At 39.6% G+C, this 20,499-nt stretch overlaps 2 protein-coding genes across 4 annotated transcripts in view; both read left to right on the top strand.

The window, feature by feature from the left end:
- Window positions 1–6,393, top strand: part of rasa3 (RAS p21 protein activator 3) — a 44,698-nt gene extending 38,305 nt beyond the window's left edge. For both annotated transcript variants that reach the window (XM_030414668.1, XM_030414669.1), the window contains exons 20-24: window positions 180–262; window positions 386–594; window positions 685–788; window positions 898–1,081; window positions 2,090–6,393. In XM_030414668.1, the coding sequence (XP_030270528.1) occupies window positions 180–262; window positions 386–594; window positions 685–788; window positions 898–1,081; window positions 2,090–2,165 (656 nt within the window). In that variant the 3' untranslated portion in view covers window positions 2,166–6,393. The remainder of the gene's footprint in view (window positions 1–179; window positions 263–385; window positions 595–684; window positions 789–897; window positions 1,082–2,089) is intronic.
- A 1,794-nt stretch (window positions 6,394–8,187) lies between these two features.
- pros1 (protein S) lies at window positions 8,188–17,832 on the top strand. Of its 2 annotated transcripts, XM_030415305.1 has the most exons (15): window positions 8,188–8,397; window positions 8,572–8,702; window positions 9,324–9,481; window positions 10,582–10,606; window positions 10,692–10,775; window positions 10,887–11,009; window positions 11,198–11,323; window positions 12,253–12,381; window positions 12,500–12,740; window positions 13,034–13,220; window positions 13,376–13,540; window positions 14,035–14,203; window positions 14,818–14,954; window positions 15,070–15,298; window positions 16,659–17,832. In XM_030415305.1, exons 2-15 carry the CDS (start codon window positions 8,624–8,626, stop codon window positions 16,844–16,846), a joined length of 2,040 nt encoding a protein of 679 aa, XP_030271165.1. In that variant the 5' UTR covers window positions 8,188–8,397; window positions 8,572–8,623; the 3' UTR covers window positions 16,847–17,832. The 2 variants fall into 2 exon arrangements, with proteins under 2 accessions (XP_030271165.1, XP_030271164.1); XM_030415304.1 differs by having other exon boundaries at window positions 8,188–8,702.
- The last annotated feature ends 2,667 nt before the right edge of the window (window positions 17,833–20,499 follow it).

Raw genomic sequence — 20,499 nt, 5'->3', positions numbered from 1 at the left:
TTTATATAATTACTATGGTAGTGGGATACAGCTATAGACTGTACTGACTCTAACGGCAGACTAACATGGGGCACTTTTTCATTTGCTCAAGCTAATAAATGTAATTATGACTTCATACACTCCTCCATCTTTGACTTTTTGTGATTTCTCATGCCTGATGTGCTTCCTTTTACCGCCAGGTGAGGGAGCTCTGTGCAGCATTCCCATAGAGAACATCCTGGCTGTAGAGAGGCTCGAGGAGGAGTCTTTCAAGATGAAAAATGTAAGGACCCCACACAGCAGCCTTCTGTGAAATCTTTGGAGCTTTCAGCATCCTGCTCAAATTATCAGTATATTACCATTTTGATTCCTCCCTCACTTCCTGTCCCTATTTTCCCACGGTCAGATGTTCCAGGTCATTCAACCAGAGCGTGCACTCTACATCCAGGCCAACAACTGTGTCGAGGCCCGCGACTGGATCGACATCTTGACCAAAGTCAGCCAGTGCAACCGCAAACGCTTAAGCACCTACCATCCTTCCGCCTACCTCAACGGCCACTGGCTCTGCTGCAAGCTCTCAGCCGACGCAGCCCCCGGGTGTACACCCTGCACCGGGTACGTCTCGCTGCCAGAATGTGTCCAGAATCAGGTTTGTGTCCTTTGCTTCCACTCACTCATCCTTCTCCTGCTTGCTTCTGTTTTCAGCGGCCTCCCTGCAAACATCCAGCTGGACGTAGACGGAGACAGAGAGACGGAGAGGATTTACTCCCTGTTCAGCACATACATGACCAAACTGATCAAGATGCAAGGTCAGACACTGGCAGGATTTTTTTTTTTTGTGAGCGTACATGTGTATAACTGCAGACTCTCCCTGTGTTTACTGTCTTGTCCCCTGCTGTCCTGTGTCTTCCCCTGCAGAGGCCTGTGGTAGCAAGTCTGTGTATGACGGGCCCGAACAGGAGGAGTACTCCAGCTTTGTCATCGATGACCCCCAGGAGACCTACAAAACCCTGAAACTCATTGTCTCAGCCGTGCAGACCTTGGAGCAGCAGCACACCAAGTACAAGCGTGACAAGTTCAAGAAGACAAAGATAGGCAGCCAGTATGTGGTTTGTTGTTTATTTGTGCATGTAGCTCAGATTCTGTCTTGTTTTAAACTCCAATTATTGTATGTACTGTATATATAATGCAATGGGGGCTGAGTATAAGTGTAGCTACTAGTAAAAAAACGATTCTGGTAAAAGCAGAAGAAGTGATTCAACTTCTTTACTCAAGTAAAGGTAAGTACAGACTCTGAAATGTGCTTAAAGTATAGAAGTAAATATTATCCCTCTGATGACATTTCTACCGGCCATTTCTGTGCAAAGCTAACTGAACTTAATGTCATATTTACATAATTCAAAGACTGTTAAACTTAAAGGTAGAATCAGTACAATTTGTCCCAGCTGTTCCTATACGCACCAGAAAGATTGTTGAGTCTCATTCCCGGGATGTTGAATAGTGACATTTTGTGTGGGGTAAAGAGTCCTTAGCAGCAACAAACTGAGAAAATAAGAAAATTCAGACAGAGGGCTGCAGGGTCTGATGTGAGTGATAGGCAGTGATAGGTTGAAATCAGTCTCGTGATGTTGGGAAGGCGACGTACAAAAAAATAAAAATGGACAATTCCCCTAAAACTGAAGTAAAGAACCTGTTTTGAAAATGTAAGAAGTAGAACATACAGATTTAAAATGTGGGTATGTAAATGAAAAAAGCTCTTTCTACGTAAGTACAGTGATAAAGCAATTGTACATTGTTACTTCCCACCTCTGCTAAGAAAAACTGCTAAAGCTGTACTTTGAAATCTAGTTCACTGCCAAGCAACTTCCCGGTGAGGCCAGAAGGTGGTGCAGTTAGAGTTGAAATGTAGCACTTTTAACATTTCAAATAACTCCGACATCATCACTTTACCGTTTATTCTTAGCTGTTTTGTGGATTTTCCCCTCGGCCCAGTGACATTAGCTCATGGTGGATAGCTCTGCTCATCAACTAATGATCTTGACAGAAAATGCTTCTTCCTCTGCAGCCTTCAGCTAACAATTAAATACTGTCCCTCTCTTTGTTTCCTCAGGGAGCACCCGATTGGAGACAAGAGTTTTCAGTGCTACATCCGCCAGCAGTCTGAGAGCTCCACCTACTCCATCTAGCCTTGGCCCTGTGTACTGTTTCCAAGATGCCCAGAAACCAGCATTTTTTTTCTGTACTGCAAAGAAATGCATCTTAACAACACTCTGTGTCTCGTATTGGCTTTTAAATCTCTGTTTTTACTTGATAAAGTCGAGATAATGCCACTTGTTTCCAATGCAGCTGGAGTTGCATCTCACTGGCTTCAGTTTTAAAAGACTGAGGGTTTTAAGAGTCAATACCAGGCTAAATGAGCCGTGCGGATGGACATTTTTTGCAGCGTCTCAAGGTGCATCACTCCAAATTTTTCGGAGAACAGACCTCAGATGTGCAAGAAAAAAAGAGGAACAATTGTGGAGGAAAGGAGAGATACAAATGAAGAGATAATCATACCACGCATCTGTTTGGGTCTCCTTTCTGTGATGGGACGAGACAACAAACAAACAAAAAAAAACGTTTTCACTGGACAGTTTTTGACAGTGACCAACACGCACTTTAATCGCCTCCAAATCTATGGATGAACAAGCCTCGCAGCACACTTTCAAAAAGCTTATTTTATCTGTTTGATTTGTATCTGGTTATTTTAATGGTTGTTGAATTGATCCGTTGTATTTCACTCCGTGAGGAAGGAAGCAAAGACTGTAATTTTGCCCTCTTTGGGTGGTGTTGTTCCCATGTACCTGTGCTTTTTTTTTTTATCTATTTTTGTTCTAATTTTGTCCCCAACCTCCTCAGGAAGGCTGTGAAGCTCGAGGGCACACAAGAAGGGATTGTCGGGACCAAGCACAGCCGAGAGCAACTTGATGTTAGCTATAAAAAAAAAAAAAAAAAATCACTCCACAGTTTTATCCCTCATTTTTATCCCTATCATCAGTGTGCTGACAGATAAAGAGGATCAAGTGTTCATCAGAAGCCTTGATCTGTTGTTGGATATCTTGCCCCTGTGTAACCTCTGCCTGGGTCAAGGGAATAGCTTGTTTCCGAAGAGTTTTTTTCTTTTTTCTTTCTGCTTACACAGAGTCAGACAAACTCAACTGATACCTTTTTTGGTTTCTTTGTATGCTGTTTGAATGTATGTTGAACAGTTTGCTTGGCATCACTGAGGTTTGGGATGTCAAGTTGCAGCGTCTCTTTTAAGTAAGACAAAACACACTGGATGATTAGTTGAACTCCATCTTGACCTCCAAATACGAGCAAAGAAATTAGATTATGTCAGACTTAATAACCAGGTTCTGTTAAGGGCCCTTGTTGACTCCCACAATAACCAAATAAGCAGTAAAATGCACTTTTTAACCACGATTTTTACCTAAATAATATTCTTACAATGTGCAGTCAGTGGCCTTTATTAGCCACACCTGTATAATTTATTGCGATTTTATACAGTAGTCCTGCTGTAGATTCCACCTTCCAGGAAGTTTACAATAATCAGTTTTTGGTGATGTGTAATTAAGATCATAGTTGAATTTGTTGAACTGGACATTTAAAGAAAGGGGAAGAACATTCAAAACAGTTCAGTGCCAATCATGTTAAACAGATAAATTAATCAGAACCTCTATGACCGCGTCAAAAAAACGTAACATTACAGGCACACTGTAAATTTTAAATGTCAACTTTACTGTAAAAAGGTCAGGAAACCAATTACCTAAGAAAAGTGTAGAAGGCTATTAAATTTAAGTTGTACAAGCAAAAAAGTTTCAACAATCGGTTTCCTCGATTCTTTTAAATTAAAGTCACTCTGTTTGATTCTACAGCACACCATAAAATTAGACTTCAAGGCAGAACAGTTTTAGACTGTAATGTAGTGGCCACTGAGTGTATGTAGTATTCATAAGTGTCATTGGACATGGATTCACCACTTTTTGAATCACATTTTTGTAAAAATGTCCTAAACATACCTTGTACCAAGAAATGTTGACTCACAAAAAATAACAAGAAATGAATTTTGATGAGCCATTATGCATTCCCACCATAAATAAATACTACGACTTTCAAAAATGTACTAAAGTTATCAACAGAATTTGAAGAAATAAGAGATTTGGTGTCAGTATCAATTGTGTAACAGAGGTATCAACTTAAATTAGCTCGCTAATCAGCTAGCTTCAGCCCGTCCTTTTTCATAATACCATAATACCACTCTGGGCTCCCACCAGTCTGGATTGCTAACTGCACAGCTAACTGAGCTAACTTTCTGCAGTAGCACCTACATTTAGCCGTAGTTAGCAGTTACTCTGGTGATATTTCGTGACGCATTTGTTTCACATACAAGTCCAAAAGTAGTCAGTTTTTACATAGTGTACCACAAAGTAAGTGGCAAATGTAGGTCTCGGGTTCTTGGTTAGTTACTCATTTTTGTGAATAATCATTAGCAATTCCTATTAAGTAGCTTTAATCATAATGTAAATGTTGCAGGTTCATACCATTGGAAACGGTGTGTTTTGCTGCTTTTAAGAGGTGCTGATACTTAATTTCGAAGTCCAGTACAATTCAACATACAATCAAACTGCATGCGGACACTATCAGAATATTTGTATGTTTTGCTCTGTGTGTAATTTTTTTAAAAAGTAGCCAAACTATCCCTTCATCACAAAGCAGAAACTATGTGTTAGCACAGCTCATTAACAAGGATGGTTTTTAGCTTAACTTCTAATTAATCAGTTTACTAACATTTTAACCTGTCTTGTCTCAAGTTATGATTGTGAAATGGATAGTGTGTTACTGGTTGTGTTGCCCTGTTGGCTGCCTAATAATGTAGTTATTTTCTTTTGTGAGGTTAACTCTGTCTTACTTTGGGGCGAAGCTGCGCCTTGTAGTTTATTTATGTGCATTCCTTTGAGAAACTGCCTGCTGTGAATCTTACCCGTCAGCACCCCCCAATCTGTTGAAGGTACAGGGCTTATTGTTGTGAACCAGTTGTGTTGTTCTACGAGTCCCAAAGGCAACCAGTCTCATTAGCATTCATTTACATCAGCACTCACTCTCGCCAAACCAGTGCATGTGAAGTGTAGTTGTAGTCACAGCAATGGTAGCATCCACAGTCGCTCCTGTGTGACTTGGTGACGACAAACTGCGGCAAAAGATTTTTGTATTTTCCAAAACTTCGTTATGTAGCCTCATGGGTAGTTCCCGTGATCACAGGATCCCAAACAGTGCCAGTCATCACTTTTATAAAATTATCTTTTTGAAAAACAAGCAAAAAAAATCATTGTTTAGATATGTTTTTTATATCTCAAAAACCTTTATTGTTTTAAAAAACAGACGATTACTCTGATGACATCTTTTTCTTTGTCGAATATGTTGATCTAAGAACTATAAGGAGGGTCTCAACGATTTGACTGTTTTCTATCTTTGTCTTGTCATACAGAAACTGGCTGTGTATCTGAACTGAATGACTGAGGTGTATGCGTTTTGTGCATATGTATATTTGAGTGTGCATTTTGTCAGTGTGTGCATGAGTGACTGACATGACGGGTTGTATTGCCAATTGAATTAACCAAGTGTTACAGGTCAGGAGAGGCAGAGTCTCACTTGTTAAAAAAGAGAAAATCACTGCCTGTAATTATCTGATTGAGTGTATCTCCTCTTTCCTCTTGTATAGAACCACTGTTCCATTTCAAGGAACCTTTGCCAATATATTCTCCCCAAACACTTTATGTATGCAACACAGAAATAACATTGATTAAAACTTCAAGAGAGCAGCGTTGCTTTAACCTCTGAACTTTGGTGAGTGTTTGTTTCCACCAGTTACTAACTCTCCTCAGGTTTACGAAACTCTTTTTGTTTGTTGTTGTTCTTTTGCCATAACTGAGGAGACTCGGACTGAATTATAAACCACCAAACAGCTGTCTCTCATCTCTAACTTGGTTATCATATTTATTATCATTTTCAGCAAACCTTCCCAGAAACATCGGCTTAGTTGGTAGTGTAATGGCAATTACAGTAACGGCAACTCCTCCACCCCGAAGCCCACAAAGGAATGACTTATGCAATAATGGTGTGTCAGCATGCAATAATATTAACAGCCCCTCATCAAAATGATCATAAATTAACAACGCACATCTGTTGACCTTTTGCAGTAAAATGCCTCTGCAGATAAACACATATTATAAAGGGAGAGCAGTGTATTTTGTACAAATATTTTAAAAGTATTAAAATAAGCCTGTTATATGTGTACATAAAACAGTTGAATGAATGGTGAAAAATGTGATGTGTTTTTTTTCCTCAATAACTAAATGAAACCAATATTAATGCAAATGTGTGTGTGTGTCATTCTTTGATGTGATCAGTCTGCTTCTAAACTGCACTGTACCCACATCAAAACCTTCATTTTGTTTCAATTAGTAAAGACGTTTTGTTTGAATCAGTTACATGATGGACTCGAGGAGACATTTGTGTGTTGAGCTGTAAAAGCTCTGCAACAGTTCCAGTCAAATGACTTACAATGAAGTCAAGCTTTTTCCCAGTGTGGTGCGTCTACATCTCTGATGTGACATATGTGTTTTGGACTGCAATGCCATTTGAGCAAACCATAACATGAAGCCAGGTTTTTGTGCCAAGGACAATATTTTTTTATATTAATAGTAAACTAGATGTTTCATTGTGCCTTTTATTGGCACTGAACCCACTGAAAATTAACCTCTAAAGCTTTAAATCATTACTTATGCCTATTTACACACACTTACTTTATAACTTGATATAGTAATAACATAATTAATTTGTTAATGAAAGTCTTTATACTTTAAATGGTCAAATAAATGTAGAGAAGCTACATTTCAATTGTAGTAGAGTAGAGGTATTAAGTGGCAGAACATTTAAATATATGTGTGTGTGCAGTGTTGTAAAAAGTACCCACAATTCTTGAGTAAACGTATTGTGTAAAACTTCTTTGGTTAAAATGAATGTCAGCCATACGAATAGTCCTTGAGTAAAAGTATATCAAAGCTATCAAGAGTAATTTTCTTGCAAGAAATGCACTTATGTATCAAAAGTGTAATTAATAATAATAATACATTTAATTTTTATAGCGCCTTTCAGGGTACCCAAGGACACTTAACAAAATGGAACAAACAAAACAAAAAATAAATGGATAAACAAAAAATACATAAAAGATAAAAATAGAAAAGTTGATTGATTTGGCTGGATCTAGAGCTGATAGGCCTTATTAAAAAGATGGGTTTTTAAGTCTCTTTTGAAGTCTCCAGAGAAGTCTGTTTGCGGATTTCAGCTGGGAGAGTGTTCCAGAGAGTGGGGGCTGTCACACAGAAGGCTCTGTCACCAAAGGTTTGTAGTTTGGTGTGAGGGATGGAGAGCTGGTGTGTGCCTGATGAGCGCAGCGTCCGGGACTGGGTGTAGGGGTGGAGGAGGTCAGACAGATATTGGGGGGCGAGGGAATGGAGAGATTTATAGGTCAGGAGGAGAATTTTGTAGGTGATGCGTGATTTAACCGGGAGCCAGTGAAGGCGGATGAGAGTCGGGGTGATGTGTTGCCAGGGCTTGAAATGAAATGAATTAAGATTCATTTCAATTTCATTTAAGAAATATGAGGCGGCTAAATGCTAGAAGAATATTGCACATGATATTATGGAGAAATTGAAACTATCCTGGTGAACTAAAGTATTGGGAAGTTCACAGAACAATATTTATAAATGCTATCATGCTAAATGCTACATTTGAATTTTTTTTCTTTTGCCAATAAAATATATTGGAGTTTAAGCTCTTATAAAACATGCTGTCTGTAAATTTACCATGTTGTGAAATTATTGTAATGGAGCAAAATGTAGCTGACAATTTTGTCCTCCAAAATTCAATACATCTCTGAGTAGTGGTATAGTAGACACGATTTATAAAGTAAAAGAAAATGGAAATACTTAGGTAAAGTACAAGTACCTCAAAGATGTCACCTTGAGCAAATGCATTTAGTTAAACTTCATGTGAGGGTTAAACGTGAAACACGTGTTAAGTTAACATTTGACGAGAGAAGAAGAAACGATTTCGAACGTTGACAACGGCCGTATCTTCCCTGGCAACGGTACGTTCTTTGACTTTAGAACGTTTGAAATATAACGGTTGCCTAAACGTCAGCTCTACGTTACGTTTCTGTAGTTTAACACGCGACATTAGTGTTTCCGCCCATGTAACGTTAGTTCGGACAAAGTTTAGACATCTTGCTACACAACTTGACTGACACAGCGAGTGCAGCAAGCTTTGCAAACCTACTTTCTGCATGAGTTCACCCGACCAGCAGTGACATGTTGGCATGTAAGTAAACAATGGCAGTGTGCCCGAGGGGTTTTAGCTGCAGCGCTCCCTAGCTGCCTGCCGCTCTCACCCCTCCGTGGCTGCTCTCCTGGCGGCCCCCGCCACTCCTCCTCTCTGAACGAAAACACTTTCGGGAAGAATAAAGTTTTTTTCCCCTCACGGACCTGTGCTCAGCCAGTCCGTACTCGGAGCCAAATCGTGGCCTAGCAGGAAGAACGGCTCGACTATGTGGATAAAGAAACGGGCACTTGGGGAGTCCTTGGCTTGTCTCGTGTTTCTCGTGACGCTCGCCGATGCTTATCGATGTAAGTATGGACGCGTTTGGTTTTTGCGGTTAACATGTTGAACCCTGCGTAGTGAAGTAATTCACGGAACAGCCTGATGCAGTCTATATAGTGCCTCAGATTGAAAGCAGATTTCAGCTTGGATGTGACCAGATGGCAACCGTTTCAGGAGGGTTTGTAAAAAAAAAAAGAAAAGAATAACTTTGAACATGAGAGCAGCAGAAAGAGAGCAGAAAGTGTGAGGGGTCATGACTCCTTTCTGGACCGTGAAATAATGCTTGGTCCACATGAGCTGCTTGTTAGAACAACTAGGGGTCATTTCTGGGAAATAACGGTTTCGCAATGACCTTTTTTTCCAGGCCAATTCACAGAAGAGTAATTAGGTTGTCCACTTTGTCCATACAGGCACCGGCCACATCAGCCATCTGTCATGAGACAACACAGGACTTAAATTCCTGCTGGGATCAGTCATGTGTTATTATAATGTAGCTGCATATGCCTGCTTGTATTAATCACAGATGTAAGAGGTTACATGGGCTTGTTCACAATCTGATTGTTGAAGCAAACACTGACAAAGAAGATCCAACTTTACAAGGTACATTTGAATGAGTGCTTGGCTGTGTGTCTATGTGTCTCTCATAGTCCTGAGCCAGACCACAGCCGCCCAGTTCCTGAGCAGGCACAAGAGAGCCAACTCTCTGTTTGAAGAGCACAAGAAGGGCAACCTGGAGAGGGAGTGCATCGAGGAGCTGTGCAACAAAGAGGAGGCCCGAGAGATCTTCGAGAACCAGCCGGAGACGGTAAGAAGAGCTGCAGCCCCGTGATCTCACCCGTGGTCCTACCAGAGGGCAACGTCTTCTAAATCACTAAATTAATGAAGTGATACACAATGGCAATCTGATTATCAGGTCAAGGAGGTGAAGAAAAAGACGAAAGTTCAGAGATGGATTAAGCAGTGAATGTGGAATAGATGCAATAGATCAGACGAGAGTCATTATTGGTGGATCTGCTGATTATTTTCATGATTAATCGATTACTATTGTTTTAATTGTGTTAATTATTTATCATATTTTTGACAGAGATGGTTTTGTGGAATAAAACACGATACACCTTTCTAATACAGGCATAAAAACTAACAATAAAACAGTCATAGACAAGCTGCCACCACAAACAGAACAAGAACAACATTAAGATCAATGACTGGAAATAAAGTATTAGGGAAAATATAAATATCAAAATATGTTCAGATCAATGAATGTTTTTATATCTGATAGAAGGGTAATTTAATATGTGGGCCTCTAATAGTGAAAGAGGATTGATCAAATGTTGCCTTCGCTGGTTTGCAGTCTCCGATTACTGCACCCCTCATAATGGCTCCTTATTTTAGAATAATTTTTTTAATTCTAGGGCAAGGCCATTCACACACTTAAATATCAATTATTTGAATGAGAGATTTATAAAATTCTTTCAGCTCAATATCTCATACTTTTTAAAAACAACTTGCAATGGTGGCGACTCAATTTCCTAGAGCCCATGCTGATGTCAGATATGTCATTTAAAATCTATTCAGTTACCTATCATAGAGGACATAGAAAACCAGCCAATAACCACGCTTTTTGGCACTTTTGCTAAAGCATAACAATTTACATCAACATACATTTACCAACTTTTCAGCTATAGAGTGGCACCTATATCTTTGAAAACTGTTTTCCTACCAGTATAATGTAGAAAGAATAAATATGTTAAGTTGATTTATACAGATGTCATACTGTTTCAAACACATAGCACAGCTGGCTGCCACTTGCTTCACACTCTTTCCTCTCTTTGTCTACCTTTCCTTATTGTCCAACGTAAATGATAAACAACTTGGTAAATCTCTTGCCTGTTGTGTGTTTTGCAGGAATACTTCTACCCCAAATATGTTGGTAAGTTTGCAGAATTGATTATCTTTTGATGTGATATCAGTTTCCTTGACAAGCCTATTCTGATGAAGAGCGTCCCTTGTTGCAGTGTGTCTGGGCTCACACCGTGTCGGTATCAACAACCAGAACTCCAATTCTGGCATCCCATCGGACCTTCGCACGTGTGTGACGGGTAAAGAGCATTTTTTGGATGTCTGTTAGTCAGACTTGTGAAGTGCTTTTTATCAAGGCTTTCATCTCCTCAAACATCCTGTTTGTGTGTCCATACAATTATTTGATGCAGAGATCAGTAACCAGTGTACACCTTATCCATGCTACAAGGAGGGTTCAGAAAACTGTGTGGATGGACAGGCTTCCTTCACGTGTGTGTGTAAACCCGGCTGGAAGGGGCCACGTTGTGAGGACGGTGAGTTCTAATACATCACTTGAGATTTTGATTGTTTTAATGCAGCTTTTAAATAAGCACACTTCATACCTTACATCTAATATCCTGAATTCAGACTTAACTCAGCTTACAACAGATACATTTAACACTTTTAAAGTGATTGAACTCGCTCCTGTTAAAATGTTGTGTTTGATGTTTTGACTCGACAGACATCAATGAGTGTATAGATCCTGAATATCCAGCAGGATGTGACCAAAAGTGTCACAACTTACCCGGTAGTTTCCAGTGCCTGTGTGAAGATGGCTACTTTATCAGTAACAAAATCAACTGTGTGGGTAAGAATTCATTCATTTCAGTCGCAGTATGTCATGTAGCCTAACTACAATAATGTTAGAAATCATCTGAAGGACAGGAAGTTACAGTTTTATGTCCTTTCTGTGTGTGTGTGTGTGTGTGTGTGTGTGTGTGTTTGTGTGTGTGTGTGCATGTGCATGTGCGTGTGTATTAATGGCTCTTGTCCCATTTATGAAGACATCCAGCAGTTTTACCGTCTCTATAGAGGAGAAACATATAGAGCAGCTGAGCAAACACACAAGTTTATACGTGGCATATTGTCCTGTCTGAGGACTTCCTTTTTATTTGTTCATATGGACGGTGGAACCCTGCACACTTCATAACAATAACTCTGTTGTCCAGCTGTCGTCCTCGGGGCCTGACCATTTGTTATTTCTGAAGCTGCCCTGGGGTGACCTCTTATGCAATATAATGTGAAAAGCTTTTAAAATCTGAAAAGCAGGTCCTTCCTCTCTGCTGTAAAATGGACCACTGGTCTCATATCTGCGAGCTCTGCTGAACCTGCTTATAGTTTTTAGATGCCTATCGTCTCATTTTTGCTTAATTCTGTCCGTCCTACTTTGTCGAGACAGTTCACTGACTGTTTATCTACGGGTGTGTTAAATGCTCGATGAGTACAAAGTCTTCACAAACATGGACTGAGTCAGTTTGGTAAATTTGCTTTGTCCTTTTTTTTATGGGCTGTGGAGATTTTGAGGATCATGCTAATGGTTTCGTCATAATGGTTTCTTGTTGGAGCTCCGTTTTATGTTTTTAAAATCAAATCGCTCAGTTCTCAGTCCATAAAATGTCTCATTGTTCTCTTTGTTGGATAAACACAGATAAGTCCAATTTACAACAATACTTGTCAGAGAACTGCAGAAAATATTGAAATGAAATAGCCTTTGTCTTTCTATTTACCGTTTTCCAGATATCAATGAATGCATATTGTTCCCCAGTAGCTGTGAAGAACCAGCTAAATGTGTCAACACGCCGGGCATGTATGAATGCCAGTGTCCCCAGGGTTTCAAATACAACTTTACCTCTAGGACTTGCAATGGTGAGACTTCATGTTACCAGATCTTCATGTGTCAAAAGCCAACTGATGTTACACGTTTATTAAAAAATCCACCATCTGCAATCACTGCCTGTTAATTTTTCTTCTCCTGTTGTTGCAGATGTGGATGAGTGTGAGTTTAATGTGTGCGACGGGACTTGTATAAATACAGAGGGCAGCTATTCATGTCACTGTGATGGTCGTCAGGGTCTCCGTTTGGCGGAGGACAAGCGATACTGTGAACAAATCCCAGTTTGTGTGGATCTGTATGACCACAAACACCCTGAGATGCTTTACCTTGGGGAGCAGTTTGCAGGCCTTCCTGTCATATATCTGCGCTTCCGTCTGCCGGAGAACACAAAGTGAGGGTCCATCACAAACACAAATACACAATGTTGCTTACTTACCTTTTTAAATTATCATAAAAGCTTATTTTTAGCACACTTTTCACTCTTACCTATCTCAATCAAGTTTGAAGCCTCTAGAAGTTGATTTTCATACCATACTGAAATTGATTTTTTGTTTTTTATCTGTCAATACCTGGAAAAACCCATACAAAATAAAAAATTGTAAGATGGATGTTAGTGAATGATAATAGATGTGAAGTTTGCATAATTTTGCGAAAATCTTCTGTCTCTCTGTTTTCGGTTGTTAGGTTTGCAGCTGAGTTTGACTTCCGTACATTTGATCCAGAGGGAGTTGTGCTGTACGCAGAATCCTCCCAGGACTCATGGTTCATGCTGGGGCTAAGAGGTGGTCGCATTGAAGTCCAGTTCAAAAACCAGCACACGTTCAAGGTCACCAGTGGAGGGAAAGCCATCAATGATGGACAGTGGCACGTGGTAAGTAAGAGCTGTAGTTCAGTAATTCCCCATATTTACTCAACTTATGGTAAGTGCTAATCAATAAATAAAATTGATGCAAAGTGGATTGTGTTGTGGTGACCTTGTGCTATGGTGCTTAACTGTGTGAAAGACATATGATGTGTAACATACAGATTTCTGTGGATGAACTGGAGAGCAGCATCAGTGTGAAGATCAGCAAGGAAGCTGTGATGAGCATCAACAGCCCAGAGAGTCTCTTCACTTCAGTTAATGGAAAACTGGAGACGAAAGTCTACATTGCTGGTCTGCCTAACCGCACTGACAACGTCATCAAACCTGTAAGCAGGCCATCTGAAAGCATACACACAGAAGGAATCACAAGGGGTGGAAATCACAGACTAACTAACAATACCATACTTGGTATCACAATACAGCATTTCTGCTATACTTGATACATCATATGACAATAATCTTCTATACATCAAGATGTCTGGTAACTGAAGAATACAAAATACCCCTAAAAAGGCAAAAAGAAGGTTAATGGCATGGCAATCTGTTAGGAGCATGATTTAATTATTATATTAAATGATGCAGGTGATATTTGGTGCCAGTGTATCAATTATGTATAACAATAGGAAGTAATACAATATATTCCTGTAACAATATTTCGTCCCATACCTATGAATCACCCAGCTACTATGGATTTCCCTTGTGACCACATCTAACAACTGTACGAGAACCACTTTAATAACATTATGAAATTAATTCATATGGGAAATCATGTTAAACCAGTTCCAGTTGTACTAAATGTCTGTATCGATCCTTCCATTAGATAAACCCTCGACTTGATGGCTGTATACGTGGCTGGAATTTGATGAACCAGGGGGCATCTGGGGTAAAGGAGGTCATCCAGGAGAAGAAGAGTAAACATTGCTTTGTGTATGTGGAGCGAGGATCTTTCTTCACTGGAGTAGGACTGGCACAATTCAACATTAACTACAGTGAGTAAGTTGTGTTGGGATTAATTTGGCCTCTGCATTCAATCTATACTGAATATTTAACTAATGAATAGTTAATATTAAGTAGCCAAAGCAACAGTGTTACAGCATCAAATGTAGTTTTGAGCAAGGTGTCTCGGCTAAAAGGAACAAAACTTCCTGAAGAAAGATAGTTGATTGTTGAGTCTCACTCCCACATTGTCAGATTCTGAAGCTTTGGGTTGGCAGCTCAGGTTAGACGCCGACTCAAAGTGTCAGTATTGATGAGATCAGATGACACTCAACAATCAACCATCTTTCTACAGGAAGATACATGTTTTTGATGTACATTAGTGTTACCAAACATGGGTGTGTTCTTTGGGTGGGAGGAAAGTGAAGAACCTGAAGGAAACACATGAATAAAGTACTTGATATTTAAAATTAAGATAGTGATAAATTAGCTGATACACACGTTTTGCCATGATCCCTGAAATGTGGTTATAATATATGTATATAAAATATGTAAGAAATATATTGGTTGGGCTCTAAAATATTCCATATCATGACTGAACTTTAACTTAAGTGTGTGTGTGTGTGTGTGTGTGTGTGTGTGTGTGTGTGTGTGTGTGTATAACTAGGTGATTCTGGGAGATGGAATGTGGACGTACACATGAACATACGTCCGTCCAGCAGCACAGGTGTTATCTTTGCTCTTGTATACAACAACACAGTCCCCCTGTCGATTGCTGTGGTAACACAGGGAGAAGGAGAAGCTGTGAGTCCAGTCAAACTTTCAAACACTTTTGATTTATATGTCTGCCTGTCTCCACACATATACACACACTGACACACGTGATTGAACTTAAATGTTTCTGTCCTCCATGCTCCAGAATCTGCAAGTGTTCTTGGATGGCATCTCCGTCGCAACATTGGACTCAATCATGTTGTGTTACCCCGACCGGCTGACAGTGCATCTGAATGTGACTCCCACAGAAATCCAGATTTCAGCCAACTCCTCTACTGTCACCTACATGAAGTCTGATGATTTGCTGAAGGCACTTGAGCGCCTCAACACCACCATGCAGAACCCCATCAGTACATATGTTGGTGGGATACCAGGTCAGTCGAAGCAGCAACTAAAAGTGTAAAAGACTAATCTGAAGATAAACGATCACTCTGAAAGAGCCAATGTGTTACTTGCTGTTGATATAGTCATCCTCTATAGTCATCCTAAATCACTCCTAAAAGGAGTATCCTCTCGATTTTGCTGTAACAGCAGAACTGATGGCTACTCTCGCTGGAGGCTCTGTGAGGCTAAATGCTAATGTTAGAGGTTTGTCATACTAAAAGGGACAATTCTAATATGCTGAAGTTTAAGAGGTATAATGTTTTTCAGTAGTTTTTTTAATGCTATTAAACACAAAAGTATAGCTGGGGATGAATGACTGGGAATGTCATTGGTTTTAAAGGTTTTAAGATTGTTTGACCAGATGATGGCGTCAGACTTAATCCTGAAAGGAACATGAATGACTGTACAAGATTTCATGCCAATCCATCCAATATGTCAATAAAACTCAAATGTCGACCTCATGGTGGAGCTAGAGGACAGTCAAGGGATCACAAAGGCCATTTTTGAATGTCTGTACAAGCATTCCAAAAGAGTTGGGACTCTGTAAAGCAATTCAAAAGCAGAATGCAATTGTTCAATTGCAATTTTTCTGACAACATGATGCAATATCCTTTAGTGTACTCAATCATGTATTTTGCAAAGTGGAGAACCTCGCCCCATCCTTGCTTGTGAACAAGGGTGTTAAAGATGCCCCTTTCATACCCAGTCATAATACTAACACCTGTTACCGTTTAACCTGTTTACCTGGGGAATGTTCCAAACAGGTGTTTGGAACATTCCCCAGTCTTTTGTTGGCCCTGTCTCAACATGTTGCCGGTATAAAATTCAGAATAAGCAAATAATACAAATCAATGAAGCTATTTTTGTACTGTTTTCAATTGAGTTTATGTCTATGATGATTAGGAAATGATCACATTCTGTTTGTTTTACAGTGTCACAAGTTTTTTGGATGGGGATTGTACAGCATTTTACAGCAATCCATCCAGTAGTTGTAGAGATAATTCAGTCCGGATCAAGTGATCCTGTGATCCTGTAGTGAGCTGACAGACCAAGATTGTAATCCCCATTAGCATGACTAACAACTCTAGTTACTTTTCCTACACCTGAACAAACAACAGTGGTAGATTTGTTGTTGTATGGTGAAATAAAATAATGAATCAAAGTCACGGTTTATACAGTGTGATTTATAATAATAATAATGCATTTTATTTAAAGGCGCCTTTCAAAGCACTCAAGGAAACCGCACATAACAACAGCAGCAAAACAATCAGGAATCATTTTAATGCAAAATCTCTTTATAGTTTATCATTACTGTCTTACTCACTGACTGTCCCACTCTCTGTCTCTCAGAAGACGTTCCACTACCTGCCACCCCTGTGATGGCCTTCTACCACGGCTGCATGGAAATATCTATCAACGACCAGCAGCTGGACTTTGACGAGGCTCTCAGCAAGCATAACAGCATTAAGTCCCATTCGTGTCCTCCTGTGTCTGCCCCTGACAGTCGCCCTGACGCACCACATCCGCACAGAGAATGAACTTAATGAAAAATCGGATCACCTTAAGCAGCCACCACATTAGTCAGCATCCCACAGTGGCTACTTTTTGGGATATAATGGTACAAGATGTATAGGAGGAGATGGGAGGGAGGAAGAGGATGAGAAAGAAGTGACAAGAAGAGGAGATAGAGGTTGACGGTTATAGTCATTTTTGTCGACTTTCTCTGATGGGTTAATCTTAAGCTTTGTCTTACGCTTTTCATCCATACAGTATAATTGTTTCTGTCCCGGGATCATCATGTTTTCGGGGGTATTTTTTTTTAGTGAGGCACAACGAAAGCTTGCTTGCCATTGAGCAGGTCGGAAGCTGGATGTCTGGATAACGTAGTTGTAGCAGTTTGTTGCAATGAATTAAATGCTTTCCAAGAAACATTTAAAAAGAGCTGAGCTCTGCACCACGCATGTCATGTTTGGAGCAAAAGATTGTTATGTTTGTGTCGAAGAATAAACAAATGGTCACTTTTGACCTGGCTTTTGAGACCTACTGCATCTTTGTCCCTGTTGTTCAGTCATGGTATTATGTCTAAATACTTACGCAGGCAGACTACTGGAGACAAGAAGCTGAAATTGTGGTTGTTGGTTGTTAAGGTGAAAACCACTGAAGAGAAAGCTAAGCCTCTGAGCTTTGGATCCAGTTCTGTTGTATTGTCTTGTTTGAATCACCATTCAGTGTTGGAGATCTGCTTTTCTGAGGTATTTGCATTGGTTCAGTAACATTTAGAAACATGGTTTATCATTTTTATTGTTCCCAAAACCGTCCATAGTTGTCACCAGATGTGTGGTTGCACTTGCAAAACTACAACTTCTTAGTGTGCTTCTATTTCTGTCCATGTCGCCAGGTCTCCTGTGTTCAGAATTCTTCTTGTGTATATAAAACAAGCCATGTTTAATATATAACTTAAATGTAGTTGTTCAGTGTTGTTTATTTTATGTTTGGTTTAATAAAATTGGTCAAAGCAGCCTGATCCAATTGAATTTCAGTACTTGCATTTAACAGGGAACTTCTTTGATTTATACAAAATGAATTTCTGGTAGTTTTTGAGCTGACCTTCTGATTCTTTCAGGACTCTTGTCTTAAATCATTGGTGACACAACAAACTCACATCAGGCATTTACAAAACACAGTCTTAACTCAGGTGTAATTAACTTTGACGTCAAGTAATTTCTTTGTCCTTTAGAGGTTTATGTACGAAGGGATGGAAGCTAGGTACCTGCACCATTGGGCTCCATTCTGCCATCAGGCATATTTGAACTAGGTTATCTTTTTTTTACTTCAGTAAACTATTGGTCAAACTTTATATTAGCAGTATCATCACACTCATGAGTTGCCAGGAGATCTCATCAGTCAGTTTTAGACTTTGGGCTTATACATATACATATAAAATGGTATTTTAAATAATGATATTGCCACTTTCAAGCACATCATAATATTTCTTATCGTTACTAATTAATATTGACACTTGATCATGACGGAGCAATAGAATCTGTAGAAGGGCCATTTTATTGTATGAGACAACAAAACAGTTCAGCGTGTGACACACTGTGGCCTGATGTCCTAGATCCAGAAATGGAATACAACGAGAGAAAAAAAAGCAAAGAAGACTGGTGTGGGCTGAACAGAAATTAGATAATAAAAACAGTAAAGGACCCTTGGTAACTCATGTTTCAGGGGAAACAAAACAGAAAGGAAAATTACTTGGAAAAAGTAGGTAAGAGTTGAAAATAAACTGCGTTGACAGTTTCTTGTAAGCTGTGTGATGTATGATCGGATTTCACCACTAAAGAGGAACAAGAAACTTCCAGATTGACTTTACAGATTAAGGCTGACATAGTTAAGAGTTACAGTACAAAACATACAAACATAAAATATGACACATTGTTGTAGACTTAAGCACCCAACAGGCTATAAAGAAGTCAAATTAACTCTCCCTTGACTGTCTACTACAATCAACTGCTGTTTATATTACATTACAGTAAATCAGTGATAAAAACAACATAAGAGCAACTGCTGCATACATTTTACTCTAGATACTTTAAGTCCATTTTGGTAACAGTACCTCTGTACTTTTACTTAAAGAGGACTTAAAATGCAGGGCTTTGACTTTCAGTTGTATTTTTGTATCATTTAGTCTATCAGAAGGAAATATAGTTTAAAATCACAGAATTTGGAGATCCATGGTTTTCATCTGGATGGTATGACAAAAATTGAATCTCAGAAGTAACTAGTTATGTACTAGAGTATAACGTACAATACAATATATTGTATAAAATACAATATTTACTCAAGTACAATTTGTACTTGAGTTAATGTATTTCTGCTACATTTTTCTGCTACTTTATACTTCAACTCAACCACACTTTGGAGGCAAATATGATTTTTTCTCTTTTGCATTCATTTGATAACTTAAAGGAAAATTTCGACGTAAATTTAATCCATGGTCTAACGCACCATGACACCGAGTAAGACCCCCCCCCCTCGAGAGATCAAATGTTCCGACTGCTAGCTTATGTAGTTTTAGCAACCTCAGAAAAGATTGCACGATAACAAAACACTGCAGTCTATGCCTCCACCAAGAAGCCGCCATCAAAAAGCCACTCATAGCTACAAATAATCCTAAGAACAGCACCAAACATCAGCAACAGTACAAATAGGCTCCCAGCACATAGTTCAAGGCATCAAACATCTGCTAGTTTTGCCAGATTTCTATTGAAAAGAAAACACAGCTCGCCACTCTCCTTCAACAGCTAGCTCGTTGTGGGGAAGCCCTGACAAGTCGATTGCCGAGTGCAGTTAGAAATGCTCAATTCCGTTCTTTTCCCTGTCCGCTCTCGATAGTAACTGTTATAAACTGGTAGGCAAGACACATATGAGCTTTGATTGCATTTCCATTTCCATCCTTGAGCTGCGGAACTCTACTGCACTCGGTAATCGACTCACAGGGCTTCCTCGGTGTCACGGTGTGTTAGACCATGGATTAAATTTACGCCGGAATATCTCTTTAAGTAATTTCTTTTTCAGATTACATGCTACATCAGAGCCAAATGAGTGCAGGACTAAATCACTTTTTCTTTTATCAATCAGATAATGTAACCAAGTACTGAACTTCTTGTTTCCAGGTACCTGTGCTTAATGGTTAATTTACAACACTACTCCTGTGCTAGAAGTGTAAGGATTCTGGATTCAGATAAAATCAGGTTGTGTGGTGAAAACGCAGGTCTTTCCATTCATTTTAATGAGGGCAGTCCATTTCAGCTGCAGTGGGGCTGGCTGCGGGGGGGGGGGGGCCTCCAACTCAACCTTTGGAGAAATGTAGCCCAACGTCATTTTGTGTTGGCCAATCACAAAAGGTGGTGAACTGACATGAATGACTTAAACTACAGTGGCGTGAAACATAATGTGTCATTTGCATTCACTCAGCTTTGCATTGTATACCAGTTTAAAACATCCATCCCAACACGTCGCACACAGACCACGGAGTGTCACTTCCACATTCCCACACCGCCTCACAAGCCTGGTTTGATCTGAATGTACCCTTAACAACATCAACACTACACCAGTGCTTCTGACCGCTTGCTGCACCGCTAACTGAGCTTAGCAGCTAACTGCAGTTACTAAGGGATGCACGATATCG

The sequence above is a fragment of the Sparus aurata genome, chromosome 4 (genome assembly GCF_900880675.1).
Source record: "Sparus aurata chromosome 4, fSpaAur1.1, whole genome shotgun sequence".
In the NCBI taxonomy this organism is placed as follows: Eukaryota; Metazoa; Chordata; class Actinopteri; order Spariformes; family Sparidae; genus Sparus; species Sparus aurata.
Note: the sequence above shows the minus strand (reverse complement) of the source record. Positions and strands in the feature narration are given on the sequence as shown.

Bases quoted from the DNA above. Each gene is read 5' to 3' on its own strand.
- pros1 (XM_030415305.1), top strand. From the start codon at position 8,624: ATGTGGATAAAGAAACGGGCACTTGGGGAGTCCTTGGCTTGTCTCGTG. The intron at 8,703-9,323 runs GTAAGTATGGAC...TGTCTCTCATAG, and splicing joins GCTCGCCGATGCTTATCGAT to TCCTGAGCCAGACCACAGCC. The intron at 13,541-14,034 runs GTAAGCAGGCCA...TCCTTCCATTAG, and splicing joins CTGACAACGTCATCAAACCT to ATAAACCCTCGACTTGATGG.